This window comes from Zootermopsis nevadensis, unplaced genomic scaffold (genome assembly GCF_977971745.1).
Source record: "Zootermopsis nevadensis isolate Lab colony 2312 unplaced genomic scaffold, Znev_1.0 Znev_ptg000028l, whole genome shotgun sequence".
In the NCBI taxonomy this organism is placed as follows: Eukaryota; Metazoa; Arthropoda; class Insecta; order Blattodea; family Termopsidae; genus Zootermopsis; species Zootermopsis nevadensis.
Window position 1 is genome coordinate 16,591,608 of NW_028259160.1, and position 15,509 is coordinate 16,607,116.

Genomic DNA, 15,509 nt, shown 5'->3' on the forward strand with positions numbered 1-15,509 from the left:
GACATGAGATAATAAATCAGAAGAAACAAAACTACTGTTACTTTCCAACTCTGTTTCTTTCACACAAGAAATAAATCAGTACACACAATTGTTTTACACTTTCAGTTATATCCATATGACTTGATTACTTTGGTGTATGGTTCAACTTGTTTTGCGACCCTTTCACCAGCTTCATGGGTAAGTTTCTGAAACAGAAAATGAAACACAAAATGTAACAAAAGAAATTCTGTACATATCATACACAGCACCTACACAACGCAGCACATTTCCCATTTATAATAACCACATACCTGAACCACCCAACTTCCGCGTGGAACACTTCTGGGTTGTGACGCTGTGTGGAATCGTGCGGGGACAAGGAGCAAGATAAAGGACACTCATGCCGAAGGTTTTGGGTTAAAGACCAGCTAGATACAGAATAAATTTTTCAAAAACTACTACTCAAAATGCTGTAAACAGAAGTTCACAACTGGGATTCAGCCACCCGATGTAATTCAAACTTTATGCCCCCTCTGCCCCACGGGCACTTGTACTTCAGCAGACAAAGAGGTAATAGAAAACCCAAAGATAATAATGTCCAAGCTTCCTCACCTTCAGTTGTTTATGTTTGCGGACACGAAGGATAGTCTTCACCTTCCTCTTCAGCTCCAATGTACGCACCACGTGCTTGTATTTCCATCCCACCTCGTGCGACAGCCGTCCCAAATGGCAGTACTAAAAGAGACTTATTTTATAAGTCTTTAATGACTTAACAAATATGCATACGTGCAATTAATTATGTTCCTTATGCGTATAACAATTATGGGTAAAACTTCCAAGACTGAAGACACTGCACGGCAAGATGTAACATTAGAAATAGCAGGCACTGATAATGACGCGTGGTCCATCCTGAATGTTCTGAAATATTTGTAAGCAACTGAAATGGTAGAAGACTACTGGCAATTCACTTACCACACTAAAATTATGATTCCAACGGACGTTAAAAAGACAACCACGTTCTTCAACTTTCCTTATAAAGAAAAGTACAAGTGTAAATTACCCAGTTGTATAGAAAATAACATCAAATTCTTGGGCATCTCAGATAAAATTTAGTTTCATAAACCTCAAATAATGTAGGTAAGATTTGTTGTAATCACCGATGCCACTTAAAGTTTCAACACATTATTCATACGGTTTTGCTATATTCGATAACAAACCTTTCTGCCTGGCTTCAGGCACATGACTCGCATAGCGTTTGGGACTACCATCCTCTTCCGTCTGTCATATGGAGGAGGACAGCCTTCGAATGCCTTCAGACGTTTCAATGCTGCCTTTCCCCGTTCAGTCTTGTGCGGCAGCATGCCTGCATCACATAATGGTGGAACAATTACAATGGCAACACAGACTCTTTGTTTTTTTCTTCTCATAATATTAATAACATGAATCTCATAAAATATTTGGTTTCATAAATATCAAATAATGTAGGTAAGATGTATATGTAATCACAGATGTCATTTCTAAGAATCATTATTTTTGCAAAGGAATAATTTTCCTACCCCTAACTGTCCTCCACAGAATTTTGCTTGGTGCTCTGAAGTGATATGGACCCCTAGCAGGATTCACATTGCACCTCTTGCGCAGAAATGAAAGATATTTCAGCTTAGCCCTGGAAAAAAACAAATTCATTTACTTTTGCTGAGTAACAGAGAAATTAACATGAAACCTTAATAAATGTCCGCAAATTTGCTCAGTAATAAATATCAACACAGAACAAACTATTCAGGCGCAAATTACCATAAACATCATCGCAAATGTCTGACCAATGGACCTCACAAAGCATACACTTTCAATTCCGTTTTTACTTGAAGTCACATATGTTCTACATAATCAGAGTTCCAAAAAATATGGCCAAGCCTGAGGCCCTGTGTAACATTTCTAAACACACTAATCAGATACCTTGTCATCGTGGCATAGCACATCCTCCATTTGCAGATGGAGAAGACTAGCTGTTAGTATACTGAATAAACACTCAGTCAAATGAAAAGATGTGATCTTCCAGCTTGAAGGTTGGGTCAAGCCAATAACTTCCCGATGTAAAAAGTAGTATGTTGTAACATGTTACACAGAGCCTACACCGACAGGGTACCACAAACACAATAAAAAATATAGCCCACTGTAACCACATTTAAATGGTTCAGCGATATTAAAAAGACACAACAAATAGCACACACAAAAAGGGAAGCTATCTGGGATAAATATTACCTGAAAAAGTTTCCAGAAATGTTGATTTGCTCAGTCCTAACAACAATGACCCTAGTGCCTTGAAGGACAGTTTTGGCAATAATTGATGCCAAACGACCAAGAAGATGGCCCCTGCCATCTATAAGGATGGCCTGAAAGAGATAAAACCAAGTAATAATTTTGGAGACTTGAACACCACACAGATTACTACTTTCTAGGTGTCTACACAACGTTCCATAAACACCTCACATTATTTTGAAATACCCTAAGCTGAAAGTGAATCTGAAAAGATGTAATAAATCAAAAGGAATAAACGTGGACATAGATTAACGAGATTCGTATTATTGTAATACAAAGAAATCTCGTTAATCTATTACATATAACACGTAACATATACATATTGACAACATAGCTGATACACGTGCACCTTCAATCGCTCAACAAGCTTTACATCAATCAACAGAACTTACTTTCACATTTAGTAACAACTGCAAAATGTGTAATTACTAGAAAATATGACTGTCTTATTGAATATACTCTACATAAGAAACCTAACACTACGTTAGAACAATTAAACCAAAACTCACTTTATTCCCAAACCCAGTCATCTTCCTTTCGTCAACCGGAAAAGGGATTACATGAGCACCCACATGGATGCTAACACAACGAATCTTCTAGATATCCTGTAGAGCTGCCAACATTCCAACCACACTCTGGTAATACTCTATGCTCTGTTGAACGAAACTCGTCCTGTAATAAGGACATTTTGCCAGTCTCATCCAGACCCAATACTCTGAATCGGGGGTACAATTTCATACACTGTGGAACAGATCGAAAGGCCCAAAAAAGTTTCCTTTTATAATACACGATTATAAATTACTTGTAACTTGAGACGGAAGTTAATTCCCATCTGAAACGTAAACACGTCTTTCACTGAGAGCAAGGAGCACAGACAACACCAATATAACCAAGGAGTGAATGGATTGAATAGGTTTAGAACTCTTGAATGCAGAAGTCCTGTTCCCAATAAAGAATATTAGGTTTAAGGTTGTATTAATATAATTGCAGGCCTCTGTGAACTGATGATACCTAATTCTGTGTTGCTAATCCACGATTTCCGAAACCTAAATCCTTGGTTTACAACTTTTTTATTAAGGGCAGTGATCGATTTCGTTAAGGTGGAATATGTTCATTTGTCACCACTGTGCCCCTTTTATTACTATTAACCCATTATACTGTTGATATTTACGTATCATGTCACGTCTGCTTTATTATAATTAAAAGTTTCCAATCGTAAAATTAGCATATACATACTCAGAATCAGCTTTGTGATTATGCTGTGTACAAAATGACGGCATTTCTTTGTTAATACTGGAGGCGGCTTTAATGGAAATGATAAAAGGAGGTCCAGAATAAAGTTAAAAGGCATAGAACAATGTCTGTTAAAATACCTCAGGCTACAATGACGTTGAAACAGGTATTGTATAGACCTGATTTTGTCATATTCCTAGACAGACGTTTACTTTTATAGGTTATACTTCCATGAATGAAATTTAAACTGTCCGTAAACTAATGTAATCAATGTGCAGTAAATTAAGTTTCAACCTATACAAATTTTAACACCTTCCTCATAAATATTGTCTGTCATATAATAAAATATAACTTTAGCCACTATAAAGCCTGTGGGTTAATGTTATGTGCAAAGTACATAGTGTAACAAATAGATTATGTCACATCATCCAATCAATTCCACAGTCTGGAATAAGGGATGGTGTTCATTTTTCATTCTAGTTTATGGTTCGTCAGCAAGTTCTGAAACTATATCGTAGTTTCTTACAAGCCATACGCGAAGTTCCTAATGAAGAAAGTAAGAAAGAATTACTAGAGTGGATACATTCAGATTTTAAAAACAATAAACATCACACAGATGAGGTAAGGACATACAATTTTTACATTAGAAGACTCCTCACATAACTCATTCAATTAACCTCAATTCCTCACAGAAGTAATAACTATGTGAGACATATAACAACATAAGTGTATTTCAACATGGTGATCATGGCAGATCATGTTGGCAGTATGCAAACATACCAACAAGGTGAGATCAATGTTGTGTATATTGCTTGACAGAATAAGCCATTAAGCAAAACAAAAAGCTGGACTTTCAAATTTTTTAATTCATGAAACAGGAATAGTTTTTAAGGTCAAACTTTGTTGCTTGGCCTCACATTTAATCTTTATCGACTAACAGATTTATACACAATCCACCTGGCTGTGCATCACAGTAGCATACTGCTAAATGAAATAAAAATACCAGATGGCAGCCCCATAGCTGGGGGCTTCAGTTACATATATTTGTATGATAAAAGCTAAATACGATCTATCATATAAGTCTCATTGATCAGTTTTGTGTGACAAAGCCAAACATGGGGAGGGAAAAAGAAATATTTTTCAATATCTTTGTGAACTTGTATACTGCAATATTGTGGAAAATAATGGCAAAATTAAAAGAATGAAGTGCTACTGTACCGAGAGTTGGATGATTTTTCAAGTTATACTTTTTTTATGTACACGTAATCAGATCTGTCACTTTCTTCCTCTTTCAGTATACAATAAAGATGCTAATTTATCACGGGGAACGTCAACTCAAACAGTTACGGCAGAATGTGGCTTTCAGCAGATGATATAAAGAAGATATTCCAGTTTCTTTGTACATATATTTACACAGCTGTATCTATAATATTCATTAAACTTAATTGTGTGTAATATAAAATGGTGTAACGAACTCCATGGAAGAGAATTCATCTTGAGAAACTCTTTCTCACACAGTTTGTCAAGAAACATCCTGAATTTTATAGAACCTGGAAGTTCATTACCATGTTCAGCCTAACCCAAATGAATCCAATCCACATCCTTTCACCCTATTTTAAAATCAATTTCAATATTATCCTACCATCCACACTAGGTCTCCCGAGTCCCTTGAAGTTTTATGTGTAGAATTTTGATTGCAGTTCTTATGCCATGCTTACCGCATCCTCCTTTTACATTATAACATGAATTATAGGCCTCACTTTATTTTTATGGGGTATTATGGATTTGAGCACTGAACTGGGATAAACATTATCTGGATCAAATGGACCAGGGCCACACTATACCCCTCACTGCATGACAATTTATAAAGATATCTGTCATTTCTAACGGTGTTAAGAACTCTACAGTAACTGTGTTCAAGAATTACGGTGTGCCAAATTTATTTGGCTATGCAGGGGAGAGGGAGAAATCCTGAGACCAGAAAAAGACTTTGACAACTTTTACATCTGATAACTGTATTATTCATGAGAAAACTGCTGGCCAAGAATCATTAATATCAGTGCATCTAATTATTACTTAAATACACAAAATCAAATACAAACTTCACACCTGATTACGAAAATTACAATTCAACATGATGACAAATATAATACAGCTGTGACACAGTTTGAACGCAAGGGTGATAAATGAAGATAAATCAGTATAAATCCAGTGATCTTGTGGCTGGACATGAAATGTGGAATCACATCTATGAATCAGAGCTAAAGAAATGGAGCATTAATAAAATTTTCTGGTTCCCACGAGAACAAATTCAAGGCCAAAATATATTCTGGTAAGGTTTAGGTTTCCAGAGGCCCCTGTTTGTGTGATTTTCATTTACTCCGACATCTAAATAAACCAATTCAAGGTGGTCACATGCAACCACATTGCGTACAATAAGTTTCATCAGAAGACTATGAGAAATAAATCCAGAAGAATGTATGTCAAATCTCTGAAGAAGGCATTCAAAAGATGCCGGCTTCAAATTGGCATCGAAATGCAGCAGGCTGTACTTGACTGGTTTTATTTTCATACTCAATTCTATAACATCACTTCATGATTCAGTGCTTTTTGTGGCCTCCAATAATTGCCCTCGCATGGGTTGGTAAGTACCTTCTCATAGCACAGCAGATTTATATGTAGTCATGACATAATACAGCTTTCATTACAGATATAAATAAATTTAGAAAACTGCAGACAATATAATGGATAAGAGATTTCCAAACACAAACACAGTACCACAAATAGTAATGCAGAGAGCTATTGCAGTCCGCACACTCTTATGTTTAAATTTACCTGCAAGAAGAATGTTGGAAACTGCTTGAATGATATAGTGACCGTCAAAATAGAAGCATGGAATTATGTTTATGATTGCAAGACCAGCCGAGAACACTGCCAGGTATCTGCACATTTGCGCAATTACATCGGGAACTGCTGACGGAATAAAAGGGTATAATGGCACAAAATCACTAACCTGCACCGTGTGATAAACTTCACTCGGATGACCTAGAAAAATCACCAATTTGCCATTAGCGCGCTTTATTCGTACGAGTCTCGTGTGATTATCCAAGGAAGGTTTCAGGCAATGCAAGCCTACGCTACAATCGTTAGCTGCTACACACATCTCATCTGTAGTCTCCATCACGATACGACCAGGTAGACAAGTGTGCTGCGGTAGTTCTGGCATCTTTTCTTCCGTGTCCAGATACTCGAAACAGAGATGATCCGGACTATTCGCACCGCAGCATTCTATTGCGCCACCTGGCAGCTCTTTTGCTGTAAGAGTGGCAATGGTATCACTTTACTCTTTCAACTGAAGATTTAAGTAAGAAGCTCATCTACACAATATTTACAAAGCGAGATTACTACCTCTAAATAAAACAAACCACATCTCAATCACAGAGCAGACGTACTCTGTGAACAAAATGCCAAGTTAGTTAACACTAATACAAATACAAATATAATTACGCCACTACTCCTAATTTGTTGAAAATAAATCTTTACAGACATATAATTAATTTCTAATAAGCATGCACTGTAACACAGGATATGCAGTGTCGTTACCTGCCACAGATTCATCGTGCTCCTTAACCAGCTCAGAAGAGACGCAGTAGCCAGGACTTGCATGTTTTACTGCAGACACAATGCAATGATACCACGCGTCAGAATCTTTAACTTGGCACTGATTCAGAGCCAAAACCTTGTCTCCTGTTTGCAGTCCTGATGGACCCATTACGGGCGAATCCTTGAACAAAGAAGGCAGGTTATGACATGGACAGTGGGGTGACCTCCCTAAACAAGATGTCATGTAAATGATGACTGTAAGAACTCAATGGCTACCCGTGCAGTGACAGACTTGCAACTTATATTCCCCTATACATACAGTCCACAGACCAGGAGAAAAGCCCTGCTAGGAATTCGATATATGCGCATGTGCAAGATTTCGCGGTGAGCGACTACCCATCTTAAAAGCATTCGTTCCACAACCACTGAACGAACAACAGACAACTGGCTTTCACTTCCCACCAATAGCAGCCCTCTAGTCCACTTGATAGTAAACATTCCCCCTGCACCGCTCTAGAAACGACTTCCCCCCGCAGGGCTTTTCTCCTGGTCTGTGGACAGTACACACAAAGCCACAAAAGCATGCAGGGATCAAGGAGACATATCCACGACAGTAACACCTATTTCACTGTTTACTTTTTAACAAGGACTATTACCTTCATAGAAAAGTAGCTCAAGTGACAACTCATCTCACCAGCAAAAAGATTAGGATTGCATGGAGCTATTCCTCCACGAATACTGGAAGTAGTTTAGAAATGATATTGAAGGAAATAATGATGGGTCATTCTGAGGTACAATTACAGAATATTCCTGCAGTGAAAGAAACCCATAAAATACAAGTCGTGAAAGCTGCAATCTGGGCTGAAAGCCAAGTCTGGTACATTCCAAATACAAAACAGAATTGGTAACCTTGGGTTATCTGTGATATTAACTGTGTGCTGTTTGCTATCTTACGTCTGCCACTCATCACTGATAAGAAGGAGGAAAATTTACACAGTGGAAGCAGAGTTGCAAAACTGAACATGTATTACAGTACTACAGGACTATTGTGCATCAAACACATGACTGTGTTTTTATTTACTGTGTACTGCAAAACTGATGCACAGACTAATAGTAGCAGAATTATTATTCCTAGAATATTAATCATTAGTAACTAATTAACTTAATTTTAACTTAACCTTAAAAATATTATACCTAATAATTAATGGACATGCTATATACGTATCTCCTGTTAGTTATTAGCAGTGTTTGAAGGCACCAGATGTAATCGATATTGGGAACGTCCCATTCTTCAAGCGCCTGAGCACTGCGGGTCCCAACTTTCCGTTGGCTTCATCTATAGATATTCGGTAGGACTCCTTGGACGAGGGATCGGCCCGTCGCAAGGCCTCTACCTGTGCACAGGACGGCACAACACAGAAAAACCCGGACAAACATCCATGGCTTGAGTGGGATTCGAACCCACAGTCCCAGCGACCAAGCGGCACATGGCCTGCGCCTCAGACCGCACGGCCACTGTGGACCCCGATGTAATCCTTTGGACCCCTAAAATCTGTCACACAGACTAGTAATTTTTACACATAATCTTCCTTTTTGCTTGTACCTGTTGAATGTTCTGGACAATAACGCCAGTCCCAGTGTCATAGAATGGATACAGAAAGACTGGAAGTAGAATCAGCAACAATACGGCGGCAGCAGTGAGAACAACATTGTGCCAAACACCAGCACATGTGACACGAAGCTGCCTCTTCGGAGGGAGCGAATCATACTGCTGTGTGTTGAGGTGCACGTACATGACAGGTATAATGAACACAACTATGAGCCCAATGCCATCAACGTGAACATCTTCCCTGAAATAATATATTGCTGGTCATCATACTTGAAGAAGTTTACAATCTGATGAAGAATTACACGAGTCTTGTGCTACCTGTATTTTATTTAGCAATGCAGTCAGCAGCTCATAATATATAACACTGTATGATTAATGAATCAGGATCTGGAAAGATGACATCACTTCCTCTCTCTTAGATCCAAATACTTTCTTCAGCATTACTGTCTCGAACATCCTTAATCTATACCCTTCATGCTGTGTACGTAGATACCAAGAACAAAAATCATACCTTACTGCAGCGATGGCATGTCCGAGTTCATGTACAACACTGCAGATGACGAGTGTTGCGACATAATAACCAATGTCACTTATTGGTAAATTAACTCCTGGGACCTGAAGTGAAGAAATACCACACATTAATATTTCTCTAGTAGAAGAGTATCAACCCCTTTCATGCTACGCATATATCTCTCAGAATCATACAGCATAAAAAATAAAGATGTTTACCTGAGAAACCAATGGTAAGATGAAGAGCCAAAATTTTGGAAGGTAAGTAACCTTATACTAGTCATGAAGGAATTCTTTCTTGTGATACAGTTTCTTTTATAAAACATGTACTGCCTATAATTATACATGGATCACTTATTGACCTGATGATGAAGGCAGCAAGGATCTCTGAAGCGTTGTTAAACTTCTACCAGACCACATGGCACTACAACACAGAAGACAGCCATCTCCGGACTCACTGCCGTGAAAACCTCAAATTCTGCCTAATAATTATGTTAACAGAAATGTATCTTCACTAACCATAGGTTCCAATACGAGTGATGGATTTTCATCGCCAGTCCCAGTGCTTTTCTGCCACGCATTCAATGCAGTCTTGACAACGATGTACACTGCTACTGGCAGCAATGCCAAGGAACATCTTGTTCCAAGAGTAAACCATAAGTCCAAAAGTTTCGGTCTCCATGATCCACATTTTTGGAGAGATCTGTTGAAAGCTGTTGTGAACCATCGTAATCTGAACGCCTCAACTTGGAGGCCTGTGTTTTCTAGGAAATATAAATATGGATAGTGGGAGCAACTCTGAAACAGAATATTCATAATTTGTGTATGGGTTAAGAAACAAAGTAGCCAAGTGCAAGACACATCAGACTTTTGTACTAATAAACATTATTACAATTCAAGTCATAAAACATTACAGAGGCCTAAAAATAATACTTAAAAGTGCTTTCTGAATTTCAACATTTTCCTTAGTTCAAAGGGACTTTAAAAGGGTATTTGTAACACACTTATTTCATACTATCACATGGAGCTAGAACAAAAAAATCCTCTGCCCGTCAGGGATAGAAGCCCGATCGTCCTGCCCATAGTCGGTCACTATACTAAACTACCCAGCTCTATCCCTCAAAATGTATTTGGAAAAATAATGAAGCAAAATGCACCACTACATTACCTTGAACAAAGTGTCAAAGAAGAACAGTGCACAATGTATCAAAGCAACAACAATGAAGAAGATGAATGAATCCATTACTGACATTCACAGCTTCATCTGTAGAAGTCCATCCCCTCTTGGTCCTTTCCTGTCCATCTGATGCACTAGAACAAAAACCCATTAGGTTGTTAAGGTAGGAGAAGCATGAATCACATCCCTACCCCTTCCATAATTTACAATAATCACAATTCATAGCTCTAATTGAATCTGGGTTTTCAGCACAGTTTCATGGCGAAACATAAGGATTCCAATCAGCCAAACCAGTTACCCAATTTTGGTTTTATTTATGGGTATAATGTTCTGCCCAAGGGACAAATGAATAGATCCTAACCTCACCAATGCTGACACGGATTACCCACACACACAGAATGTGCACTGTGACAACCAACCACCTAGAACGTCTTTCTTCTCGCAATTAACGGCATACTATACTACTCTATGACAACAGATCACCTCTTTAGTGGTCCATTTTCTTTCGCTTATGAATCTGGAAACAACCACCAACTGCTACTGAGAAATGATACCATTCCGAGATGTGGTTATCACGACGTAGAAGATATCGACGATGGTCTCTATGGTTGTGACGCCGTGCAACCATGGTAACCTCCCTGCAGACCACGGACAGACACCTGTCACCGGTTAATGTTCCACGTTCAAGTGGTTTTCGTCTTGTATTATACCACCCCACAGATACACATGTATTAGCATCTCACCCCCTACCCCCCTAAAGCGACTACCGGCCAACAAATTAATAACTAAGTTGCGTTTGTGCTTTTATTTGTTTAATGGTCAATCAATTTAGCAGTGATGACGTAAAGCAATCAAAGCACACCTTAAATCTAATTACACATTTGAAGAATTCGTTTCAATCCATAGATAACTACCAATCAGTTCTAATAGTCACATGACCATATCATCGAAGTTATACAATCTCGTTGATAAGTCTTTACGTTTGCGATTAGTTTAGAGGTTGACATCTTACGGAAAATATCGAAATCAGAAGTAGGTGTTTTGCAGCATGGCGGATACGACAGTTGATGCGACGCGACGACTAAATGTTAAAAAACAAACTCTGGATGATGCCTATGCAGCGCCAGCAAATTTTCTTGAGATTGATGTAATAAATCCAATAACTCATGGTGTTGGAAAGAAGAGATACACTGACTACGAAGTTAGAATGAGAGTAAGCACCATCATTTGACTTGTTACTGTCACTTTTGGAGGCGGCTGGTGCAGCCAGGAAATAATGAAGAATATTGGTTCTTTTATACGTTTATAATGGGCAAACAACCAATATTGCATTTACAAATACATATATGATGTTTGTGCCTGCCACTGCTGTTCATTACGCAACTGTTACACCTAACATTAGTTTTAACATGCTCTGTATACATTTCTGAAATATTTGCCTAATTATCAAATATATCTTAAGTACACGGTAGGAAATCCCTGTATATTTAATACATTTTGAATGCTAGTGTATTGGGCATTCGTATCTTATTCAGATTAACCAAAATGCATATGGATGAAGATATTTGTTTGTTATAAATAATGTTGCTAATTCATTTCAGACAAACCTTCCTGTTTTCAAAGTGAAAGAATCGAGTGTTCGCCGAAGATATAGCGATTTTGAATGGCTACGAAATGAATTAGAACGAGATAGTAAGGTAAAGTATGATGGAATGTGGAAAGTTGTATGTATCTTGCATGTGCCAAAATCCTAGAGCCTCAGAAACATGGTAATGTATGTTACACAAATGCAATGAGAATTGAAAGTGTATTTATGCATTGTGAACACAATCATCGTATACTGAGATGATTTTACCATATCCAGCTTGTATATGCATACAGAATTACCAAGAATGGCAACATTTTCATTTATCATAACTGCATGAAGTCTGTATGATCCTGGCTTTGATTTCATCATCCAACTGAAGCCATTATTCTAAAACTGAATTAAATGCTTGTTGCAGATAGTGGTCCCCTCCTTACCAGGCAAAGCATGGAAACGTCAGATGCCATTCAGAGGAGACGATGGAATATTTGAAGAAGACTTCATTGAAGACCGAAGAAAGGGACTGGAAGTTTTTGTGAATAAGTATGTCCAAGCAATAGTTACACCACTGAAACTTGATTAAAGTATTTCATTATTTGAGCAATAGCTTCCCCCAGAAATGTTTTTAGTAGCTGTATATTGACCCATTATTGCTAAGTCAGTACTCGCTACGGGCTGGATGGCCAGTGTTTAATTCACGGCAGGAGCAAACATCTCGATTGGCCACCACTGTCTATTCCAGCTCTGGAGCCCAGCAGTCTCCAGATATAATGGGTACTGGGAGGCCTCTTTCTCAGGGATAAAAGTGGCAGAATATGAAGCTGATCATTCCCCTCCATCTAATGGCTGAGGTTATGAATATGTGGATCTTTACCTCCACTCCCACCATGAGCCTTTGTGCTTAGGCACAGGGAGAGGTTACCTGTTGTGTTTAGTAGATACACGTTACCTACGGCTTACTGAAAAGTATAATTTATTATTATTAATTAATTATTCTAGGATTGCTGGTCACCCGCTTGCCCAGAATGAACGTTGTCTACACATGTTTCTTCAGGAGCCAGTTATTGACAAGAACTACGTCCCAGGAAAGATCAGAAATGCGTAATGACGTCTTTGTGCTGTTGGTGAAATATTGGCCAAACTTCAGCACGAAGTTATCTTCATTGCCGAGAGCTGAATGATGTTAATTTAATCTACCATACTGTTATTTTGTCTTGTAATATATTTATGTTGTATACTTCAAACAAAAATTGAAGTAGGTCTGCATAAAATGTTTGATCTAAATTGTGATTTGACAAAATAAATGTTCACTTTGTGTTATGAACAAATGTTTAGACCCAGATTGCTGGTACTGTAGTGAGCTGACTTTACTGTTCAGTTAAATGTCATGCCAGGTGGTTCAATAGCAAAAATTCCTCATAATGGGCTTATTCTTTTAATCAGATGAGACTTTTGCTCTCCATTTCACCTGCACATTTATTAATGTGAAATTTAACTTCTGCTGAGGTTACTTTCATCCTTTGATAACAATGTGGTCAAGTTTCAGGAATTTGACAGCTCATCAATTTGCGTATTTTGTTTGTGATTGTGCCTTACTCATAAAGTAATAAATACAATATCTTTTTCAAATTTTGTGTTTCAGATTAATTTCTGCAAGTAGAAATGTTTATTTTTAATTTAAAGAGGACATAGCATCTTGTAAAACTCGTCTTATTAAAAAAATAGGCCCCTATATTTAGGGTCCTCAAATAATATTTGAATGTGGACAATAATGGTTTTTTCACAAAGCAGCTCTGGACACTAAAATACTCACAAAATTAAGTTAGGTCTTCCCCACATCTGGATGTGCATTTCAAGGGAATTTAACAAAAAAAAAGGGTCCATCAGTATCGTACTACACGCCCTCTATAGCATAACATCATGTCAACATACAATTTGACTTACATATTCCTGTTTTATGACATGTAAATTTGAATTATGAATTAAAATTACTGCGTCATATGTTTCCAAGAAGAATGAAAAATATTATGAAGAAACTTCCATACAAACCACTTAACCTAATGACTATTATGCCACAAACATTTTCCTTATTTGAGTATCAAGACTGAAGCTGCAATCGGCAAACAGTAATTTACTGTTCTTCATGTATTTATTTAGTTCCTGTCTGATGCATTATTTAATACAATAAATATTGGCACATCTTCAGTGCATCTTCTGCATGGAATTTGGGGAGATGGTCATAGCATGAGCTATTTTACTACAAAATTAAACATTTTTGAAATACCTATATTTAGATATTTGCATTCATAAAAGAGACAAATGAAAGGCCATATTTACACTTACCCAAATGGAAAATACTGAAAATAAACTTACAATGATTCAAAATTCAAATCACACTTTAATTAAAGTTTAATATTTATCATGAAAAGGTTTGTTTCAAACAAATTAACGATAAAATAATTATGATGGTTACTACAAAGCAATTTCAAGATCATTGTTAAATTCTCTCTTTGCAGAGACAACAATTTTTAATCCAGATGTGGGAAGTGGCACAGTATTGTTTTTCCTTTAATTATATGGAAAAATACTAGCATATCTATGAGTGTTAGCTTCATAGAAGTCAAACTGAATATTTTGCATTGTCACTGCTATTACTTCAATATTCTCAAAGAAAAGTTAATATTATTTTATATATATATATATATAGTAGCTGTAGATGCCATTTTTTCTCAAATACGATGTGTATATATTGATGACAATGTGAATTTTTAATTATGAGGCACTTTGATGTTATTTCAGTTTTAGGTAAAGTTCTCGGTAATTTTGTTTGCATACAAATATTGTTAATGTTTGCAAGTACATTTTTTTTCTTTTGAATAGCTAGTGACATGATGGGATTAAATTTCTCCACCTTTTGTAATTTCCTATGAAAAATAAGACACATGAAACTGCTTGCCTTGGTACCAATTTGCAGATGCAGCAGTTTATGTAATTAAACCGAATCCTGAGGCTCATTTTTGACCGATATTAAAAGAAAGAAAGATCAGTTTAGGCTGAACAAACATTTCCAGAAGTGAAGTTAAAATACTTTGAAATTTTTATGTTTGTGCTATCTGTATTTTTTTATGTAAATGTTCAATTTAAACTATTTCTCATTCTTATAGTGCATGCAGTTTGAGCGACTAGACATATTTATAATTAGGTTATGTGTGAACAATACAGTTTTGTCCAGAATTTGGCATATTGTATTAGAATACGTTTTGGGATGTATACACATGTTTATTCTTACATGAGTACGGCTTGAAAAAATCCTCTTAGGTTTAAATGAGAAGGAAGTTGTACTGTGAAATATATGAAAATAAATATTTGGAATATATTTAAAAGTGCAGTTTCTTGTTTGTAAAGTAGAAAGAAACTTCAGAGCATAAGTTCTGTTAACCATGAACCAAGACTTCAAGAATATTATTTTATCATAAGATAAAGGGAACATATGT

General features: G+C 37.0%; 4 protein-coding genes and 1 non-coding gene across 8 annotated transcripts; 2 read left to right on the top strand and 3 right to left on the bottom strand.

Moving 5' to 3' along the window:
- Nucleotides 1-37: 37 nt before the first annotated feature.
- Nucleotides 38-2,964, bottom strand: RpL13A (ribosomal protein L13A). The gene is made up of 6 exons (XM_022057710.2): nucleotides 2,808-2,964; nucleotides 2,242-2,372; nucleotides 1,536-1,645; nucleotides 1,197-1,342; nucleotides 592-714; nucleotides 38-185 (listed from the first exon to the last, which is right to left on the bottom strand). Exons 1-6 carry the CDS (start codon nucleotides 2,826-2,828, stop codon nucleotides 102-104), a joined length of 615 nt encoding a protein of 204 aa, XP_021913402.1. The 5' UTR covers nucleotides 2,829-2,964; the 3' UTR covers nucleotides 38-101.
- LOC147872363 (small nucleolar RNA SNORD36) lies at nucleotides 1,722-1,790 on the bottom strand. Its single transcript, XR_015537590.1, has one exon. It is a non-coding gene; the product is annotated as a small nucleolar RNA SNORD36 (small nucleolar RNA).
- A 378-nt stretch (nucleotides 2,965-3,342) lies between the features above and the next one.
- Nucleotides 3,343-4,993, top strand: LOC110826755 (LYR motif-containing protein 2). The gene is made up of 3 exons (XM_022057713.2): nucleotides 3,343-3,697; nucleotides 4,012-4,152; nucleotides 4,827-4,993. Exons 1-3 carry the CDS (start codon nucleotides 3,656-3,658, stop codon nucleotides 4,902-4,904), a joined length of 261 nt encoding a protein of 86 aa, XP_021913405.1. The 5' UTR covers nucleotides 3,343-3,655; the 3' UTR covers nucleotides 4,905-4,993.
- S2P (membrane-bound transcription factor site-2 protease) lies at nucleotides 4,378-11,429 on the bottom strand. 4 transcript variants are annotated; one of them, XM_022057685.2, is made up of 7 exons: nucleotides 11,345-11,429; nucleotides 10,422-10,564; nucleotides 9,773-10,051; nucleotides 9,255-9,358; nucleotides 8,738-8,984; nucleotides 7,135-7,315; nucleotides 4,378-6,846 (listed from the first exon to the last, which is right to left on the bottom strand). In XM_022057685.2, exons 2-7 carry the CDS (start codon nucleotides 10,503-10,505, stop codon nucleotides 6,254-6,256), a joined length of 1,488 nt encoding a protein of 495 aa, XP_021913377.1. In that variant the 5' UTR covers nucleotides 10,506-10,564; nucleotides 11,345-11,429; the 3' UTR covers nucleotides 4,378-6,253. The 4 variants fall into 4 exon arrangements, with proteins under 4 accessions (XP_021913377.1, XP_021913374.1, XP_021913375.1 ...); XM_022057682.1 differs by having other exon boundaries at nucleotides 11,293-11,427; XM_022057683.2 differs by lacking the exon at nucleotides 11,345-11,429 and adding an exon at nucleotides 10,914-11,279.
- A 49-nt stretch (nucleotides 11,430-11,478) lies between these two features.
- Snx3 (sorting nexin 3) lies at nucleotides 11,479-15,398 on the top strand. The gene is made up of 4 exons (XM_022057712.2): nucleotides 11,479-11,643; nucleotides 12,032-12,127; nucleotides 12,434-12,558; nucleotides 13,015-15,398. The coding sequence occupies exons 1-4, from the start codon at nucleotides 11,479-11,481 to the stop codon at nucleotides 13,118-13,120; spliced, it is 492 nt and encodes a 163-aa protein (XP_021913404.1). The 3' UTR covers nucleotides 13,121-15,398.
- Nucleotides 15,399-15,509: the final 111 nt, after the last annotated feature.